This window comes from Octopus bimaculoides, chromosome 7, assembly GCF_001194135.2.
Source record: "Octopus bimaculoides isolate UCB-OBI-ISO-001 chromosome 7, ASM119413v2, whole genome shotgun sequence".
Taxonomy (NCBI): domain Eukaryota; kingdom Metazoa; phylum Mollusca; class Cephalopoda; order Octopoda; family Octopodidae; genus Octopus; species Octopus bimaculoides.
The window spans coordinates 59,497,753-59,505,207 of NC_068987.1; the positions used below are offsets into that span (position 1 = coordinate 59,497,753).

At 34.4% G+C, this 7,455-nt stretch overlaps 1 protein-coding gene across 1 annotated transcript in view; it reads right to left on the reverse strand.

The window, feature by feature from the left end:
• Positions 1-3,265: 3,265 nt before the first annotated feature.
• Positions 3,266-7,455, reverse strand: part of LOC106867689 (protein adenylyltransferase FICD) — a 15,560-nt gene continuing 11,370 nt past the window's right edge. The window contains exons 2-3 of the mRNA XM_014912634.2: positions 4,631-4,827; positions 3,266-4,179 (exon numbers count right to left, since the gene is read on the reverse strand). Coding sequence (XP_014768120.1) covers positions 3,280-4,179; positions 4,631-4,827 — 1,097 coding nt within the window. The 3' untranslated portion in view covers positions 3,266-3,279. The remainder of the gene's footprint in view (positions 4,180-4,630; positions 4,828-7,455) is intronic.

Consider the following 7,455-nt stretch of genomic DNA (forward strand, 5'->3'; position numbering starts at 1 on the left):
CCAAATTGGAAGAATCATAACAGCATCAGATAGAACCTTGCAGTCTTTGTTTAGGCTATCTGTTTTGTGAATTTAAATCATCCCAGAGATCAATTTTACCTTTCATCTTTTCAGGGTCAATAAATAAATAAAATACCAGTCCAGTGTGTTGGGAATAGGATAGGGTGGAGAGGGCATGTTAGTTGACAGAATTATCAAGGCAATGAATACTATGGTTAACAATACATGTTTCGTGTATTTGCAATCAGAAGGTAAACCCTATGACATCACCGGTACCAAGCAGTATAGACCTTTGCCTTTTTATTGAATATCATTGGTGGCATGAAGAAGCAAGACTGTATGTTTTGATAACAGGTGGACTTCAATTAATAATAACAATAATAATAATAATAATAATAATCCTTTCTAAGATAGGCACAAGGCCTGAAATTTGTAGGGAGGGGGTAAGACGATCACATCAACCCCAGTGCTTGACTGGTACTTAAGTTATCGACTCCGAAAGGATGAAAGGCAAAATCGACCTTGGAGGAATTTGAACTCAGAATGTAAAGAGGTGAAATACCATTAAGCATTTTGTCTAGCGTGCTAACAATTCTGCCAGCTCATCGCAGTAGCAGCAATAATAATAATAATAAAATAATAGATTGTCCAGGTATGTGCCTAAGTAAGGAACTTTCCTAGTCCTGATCTATAGTCTGACAGGACATTGATGTCTCAGATACAGTGAAAGGAAAAAAACAATGTGTATAAATATAACTGTTACACAAGCAAACAAACACACCATTTATAATGGTGTATAAGATAACTAGGCTTATAAGATATATCAGTGGCTACTAGAACTGAGGTTTAGCCTACTATCAACCATCACAACTTACTGCTAAAAACCTACTGCACACGCTAGCATACTAACAACTCACATACAGTACATTGCTGAATTCAAGGTTTAGATTTTATACAGGAAGGTCCTCTTAAACACCAGTACAAACAGGGTTTGTTTTTACATTTAAAAACTGATATAAAACTGGTATGGTGTCAATGTGATAAATATAGATTAATAAAGTGAGAACCTGATTGACATAAGAACTGGAGCTGATGCAATCAATGCAACCTTTGAAGGCGGAGCCCCAGCTTGATCAGGCCAAGGACTAACCAATAAAAGAACATATTTTTGTTTGTGTGTGTACATTTATATATGTGTGTGTCCAAGTGTATTATATATCTGTATTAAATATATGCACATATATATGTATGTATTATATATATGTGTGTGTGTGTGTGTGTGTGTGTGTGTGTGTGTGTGTGTGTGTGTGTAAATACAGGATCTTGCAGATGAATTGAGACCAATTTTAAGCAGTTGACTTAGCGGGTTTAACATTTCATTTTTTGACAGAACCTTGCTTGCTTAAAAATCTAATCCTTCTCTTTATTTTTCAGGTAAATAGTGAACTGATTCGACAACAGAAAGTCACAGAACAACAGTATTGTTCTGCCATTGTTGTTTTGGCGTGTGATGGGCACACTGCCAATAAAATTGATAAGTTGACAAAACTCCCCAAAGCAACAGTTTATCACATGTATAAACAATTTAAAGAAGAGATAAAAATTGATAGAAAAGAACATAAGACTCGAAGTGATCCAAGTGCAATCCAATGTTTCTCGCTGGTCTCAAATGCTCGATTGAAGCCAACCCATCCACATCCATGACAACTCTTGCAAAGAAATGCAATGTGTCCCTTTCCATGGTGTCCAGAGCTGTGAAAAGGAATCTTGGCATGACTAGCTATGTTCAACGATGCTGTCACCTTCTAACAGCCAAGGCCAAAGCAATCAGAGCCGAGAGATGCCCAAAGCTTCTATCATTCATCAAGCATCAAGGTGCAGGAGAAACTCTTGTGTTTGTAGATAAGAAGTTCATTGTGGATGCTGAGGTGAGTCGTAGAAATTCTCAAGTGATTGCATACAACCCTTCAGACATCCTCCCTATGTTTGAGACTGAGACTCCTGCCTCTGTGATGGTATTTGGCACCATAACAAGTGATGAAAGTGTCATGGATCCACACTTCATTGAGCCTGGCTTGAAGATCGGCACAAAGGAGTATCTGGACTTCCTGAAGAACTCTCTGTTACCTTGGATGGAGCAGAAGTTTGGGTTTGACAATGTGGAGCTTATCCAGGATTCTGCACCACACCATGGGTCAAAAGCAACACAGGCCTTCCTTGGTGAGAAGGTGCCATTTTTTTGTGAGGGCCAACATCTGGCCCAGTAATAGCCCAGATCTTGATTACTTTTTATGGGATGTACTTCAAGCAAACACCAATGCTTTACCACACTTGAGTGTCAACAGTTAGACTTACATCATGCGTGTGACATGCAAAATCAAAAAGGCAGAAGTTGCGGCAGTGGGAAAAAATTTTCTTCTCATGTGGAAGAGGTAGTAATTGCCCAAATGATAAATGTTTTTGTTGTAATAAATGTTACATTAAAATCATATCTGTCTCCTCCAATTATTTTAGTATTTATAACCAGTTTTATGCAGCATAAAAATAGTCACAATTTATCTGCAAGACCCTGTGTATATATATATATATATATATATATATATATATATATATATATATATATATATATATATATATATATATATATATATATATATATATATAAATATATAAATAAATATATATATATAAATATACATATAAATAAATATGTATATATATATATATATAAATATATAAATATAAATATATATATACATAAATATATATATATATAGATACATATACACACACACACACACACACATACATATATATAAATATAAATACATATATATATATAAGTAAATATATATACATATAAATATAAATATATACATATATAAATATATATAAATATTATATATATGTATTATATATATGTATCATATATATATATTATATATATATATATATATATTCACATATATACACCACACAATGTGCACTACAACAGAGCCTTCAACTAAACATGTATCAAACTTTATGAGTATAAACCCATATTTATGTAGTCAACATAAACGTACATACTTGTACACATTTGTTCCCTTTCTTTTTACATTTCAAACAATTATACACACATACACAAAAAAAAAATCAGGTCATTTCTCAATTTGTAACAATAAATTATTAAACATATGCAGAAAATAAAAAGAAATGAAATAAAATAAAATATAAATAAGAAATGGTGAGAACAACATGAAAGACATAAAAAAATAGAACAGAATACTGTTAGATAGCCTAAGGGTAGTTATTTATGATAATTCGTCTTTGGTCACTATCAGAAACCTCTGGTATGGTAGCCAGAGATAATGTATCATTTGATGAATGTTCGACAGCGGCTAACAAAAATTCATCAACAGTTCTTTCAGTACATTCAGCAATGAAGCGTATGAACGGTCGAATATCGCCTTCATTTGCCATTTCTAATGTTTCATAATACCGATAACGATCTTCGACTTTGATTGACACTGGAGGAAAGCCAGCTTGCATAAGTATGAGATTCATGAGAAGTCTGGATGTCCTGCCATTTCCATCATAAAACGGATGAATAGTGACTAATTTATAGTGAGCAAGAGCTGCATATTCAATTGGGTGAATTTTGGAAACTTCTTCAGAATTCAACCATAAAATAAATTCCTTCATAAGTTCTGGTAGTTCTTTTGAAGGAGGCGGCTTAAAATGACCAACATAGACTTGTGAGCGCCGAAGACGACCACCTTCTGTAGGATCAACAAAGCCAAGCACTCGCTTGTGAATCTCCAGAATGTCATCTAGATTTATGTTTCCAGCCTTACCTAACAAACTATTGTTCATAAACCCTAAGGCTGCATCAATACCAATAACTTCATTTTGTTCATGCAGACTCTTGCCTCCGATTGCCATCCGTGTTTCAATAATTGCCCGAGTCTGTTCGAGAGTCAGTGTATTTCCTTCTATTGCATTTGTATGATAAATATGAAGATAATAAGTTTCTTTTTTGGCACGTCTTATCCCAGGATGGTTGGAAGGAATTTTATACAATCTATCTCGCTTTTTGTCAATCCGATTGAAACAAGTCTGATCAATTTCTTCAACAATTGGCATTGTCCTCTTGCAGTTTATTACAGCTTTGCTGTGAGTAGGTCTCAATATCAAAGCCTAAAAACAATAGAAAAAATAAAAGTATTGTAGATTATGTGAAGCATTGTCATAAAGAAGTAAAATAGTGAAAACAGAAAATTTTTTACATACAAGAAAAAGTTTAGTAATTTTTATATTTTTGGCACAAAGGTCCATCATCTGAAGTAAACAATCAAATGTTAAAAAAATGATATTGAACAATAGTTATAAAAAGAATAGCAAATGTTCCTTAACCCTTTAGTATTCAGATTACTCTGTCATATGTAATGATTATTTATTCACATCAATTGAACTAGTCAGACATTATCCTGTAACTTCAAGATTTTGATGATATGATAGTATTTCTTTGAGAATTGTACCACAAGGCAGGTGTAAGAGGCTGGATCTGGCTGGTTTGAGCATAAAAGAAGTAGAATATTCAGGCCAGATATGGCTGTTTAAATGCTAAAGGGTTAAATAAGTGACTTACTTTGCTGTAGAGATGATTGGCAAGAACAATATCTTTCTCGTGTTTTTCTATGAACTCTCCGTATTCATTCAAGATATCGGCATGCAGAGGATCCAGAGCAATAGCATGTTGAAACAGTTTTAGGGCTTTTTCATTTTTGCCTTGGGCATACATATCCATAGCAAGATTCAAGGCTGTTAAAGCTTCTTTTTTAACCTCTATTAACACAAAAAAAAAAATCAAGCTTAGAAAAAGAACAATATATATTTGACAACATATATGTTTTCTATCAAAAAATGTTTGTTAATTTTAGTAGCTTTCAACCTGATAGATAATTTAGGAGTGAGTGGTGAAACCTTATAAATATATAATTGGGACTAGAAATTATAGAACTTGACAGATGATTAGATAAAAATTGTATCTAAATATGATCAGTAGACACACAGAAGGCAGATAAAACATTGCAATGAAACTCAGAGAAATGAACATAGATAAAAAGCAAAAAAGTAGAAAATCACTGCTTAACACAATCTTACAAATTTATCTCCATGTCAAAAACCAATAGAATGTTCCTTGAAAATTTGGATATACTTTGCTGGGAAAAACATTTTCCTTCCCACAATGACAATTAAGAAATTGCTTGGCTGTTTGGTAAGAAGCTTGCTTCCCAGTCACATGGTTCTGAGTTCAGTCTCACTGCACCTTGGGCAAGTGTCTTCTGCTATAGCTTCAGGCTGACCAAAATTTTCAAAGTGAATCTGGTAGACAGAAACTGAAGGAAGCCCATTGCGTGTGTGTGTGTGTGTGTGCATGTGTGTATGTGTGTCTGTATTCATCCCCTGCCCACTGCTTGATAACTAGTGATGGTGTGTTCACATTCCTGTAACTTAGTGGTTCAGTGAAAGAGATCCAATAAAATAAGTACCAGGCTTAAAAAAAAAAAAATAAGTACTGGGGTTAATTCATTTGACTAAAAATTATTCAAGATGGTACCCCAGCATGGCCATAGTCTAAAGACTGAAACAAATTAAAAAATTATGGAAATATTTCCATTAAACCTCTCAATAATAATCTTGATTGGATTTTACTCACCATTGCATTTCAATAGAATAAAGATCTCTTACCCTCATGGTGTCAGATGATCAACAGCTAGTTATTCTGATGAACTAATAATTAGTTACCACCATAATTCAGTTAGTAAACGAACACTTGTTACTATTTCACATCCCCATGGTATTTTGACAAACCTTCCCATTGGATATGTTTTCTTTATAGCTGTTTCTGTACTCGGTGGCACATGCATGTGTATGCAAGTACATAGGAAAACATTCCCTCTCACAACATATGTGCTTATCACAAAGAAAGAAAAATCAAGGCAGCAATTAAACTACAACTCATGTTACAATAAAGGCTACTAAAATAATACATAATATGCAAAGATAACGATGGTGCCATTTAACCTTAAGAGAAATTAAAATTTTATCAGAGATAAGGAAAAACAAAATGCACACCCGAGTCTCCTGAAGAATAAAAAATTACCACTTATTTAATATAGGAAGTATTAATGTAGCAAAGTCCAAAATACAGCTCTGTGGCCAGTTGTTCAGCATTTGTATACATCAACAGTTAACCAGAGTCAATGAGACATTAATAATTTTTTAGACTACAAGTAATGATCATGAATTGTATACATTAATGATGTGTAGGTATACCTCTTTTACTCTCTCTTTTACTTGTTTCAGTCAATTGACTGCGGCCATGCTGGAGCACCGCCTTTAGTCGAGCAAATCGACCCCAGGACTTATTCTTTGTAAGCCTAGTACTTATTCTATCAGTCTCTTTTTGCCAAACCACTAAGTTATGGGGACGTAAACACACCAGCATCGGTTGTCAAGCGATGGTGACGGGACAAACACAAACACACATACATATATACGATGGGCTTCTTTCAGTTTCCGTCTACCAAATCCACTCATAAGGCTTTGGTCGGCCTGAGGCTATAGTAGAAGACACTTGCCCAAGGTGCCATGCAGTGGGACTGAACCTGGAACCATATGGTTCGTAAGCAAGCTACTTACCACACAGCAACTCCTGTGCTATGTGGTATTTCATTATGCAAACACAATATATTATAAGGTATACTAAATGTTTTCATTAGTCAGTACCACATTCTAGTGTGTCAGCAGTGCTCTAACATTATTTTGTAGAAATAACCTTAAAAAAATAATGTAGACTTATGAATACATTTAGTATACCTTATAGTATATTGCTTGCATAATAAAGTATCACATACCGACAAAACTTTAATGCTTACATACCAGCCCTAGGAATGCCTCTAATATGTAAATTGGTATATCCAATAACTTAACACCGCTGTATGCGGTGGCTATATAAGCACTGTGTTCAGAGGCAATAGTGGGTTAGATGAGTGCTGAAGAAGGGGCCTCGACCCCTGAAATATGGCATATACACTCATTACCCACTTTTGTCTTCGATCACGTTGTCTGTTTACATCTAACATCTCAATACGAAACATAGCAAAAGTCAGTGTTGGTTATAAGTTCTATAGAATATCTGTAGAAATAACCTTAACAAAATTATATGTATAGTTCATATATATACATATAAATTATATACAAACATATATTCTTTTTTTTTTCTTCTTTTACTTGTTTCAGTCATTTGACTGTGGCCATGCTGGAGCACCGCCTTTAGTCGAGCAAATCGACCCCAGGACTTATTCTTTAGAAGCCTAGTACTTATTCTATCGGTCTCTTTTTGCCGAACCACTAAGTTAAGGGGACGTTAACGCACCACCATTGGTTGTCAAGCGATGTTGGGGGGGG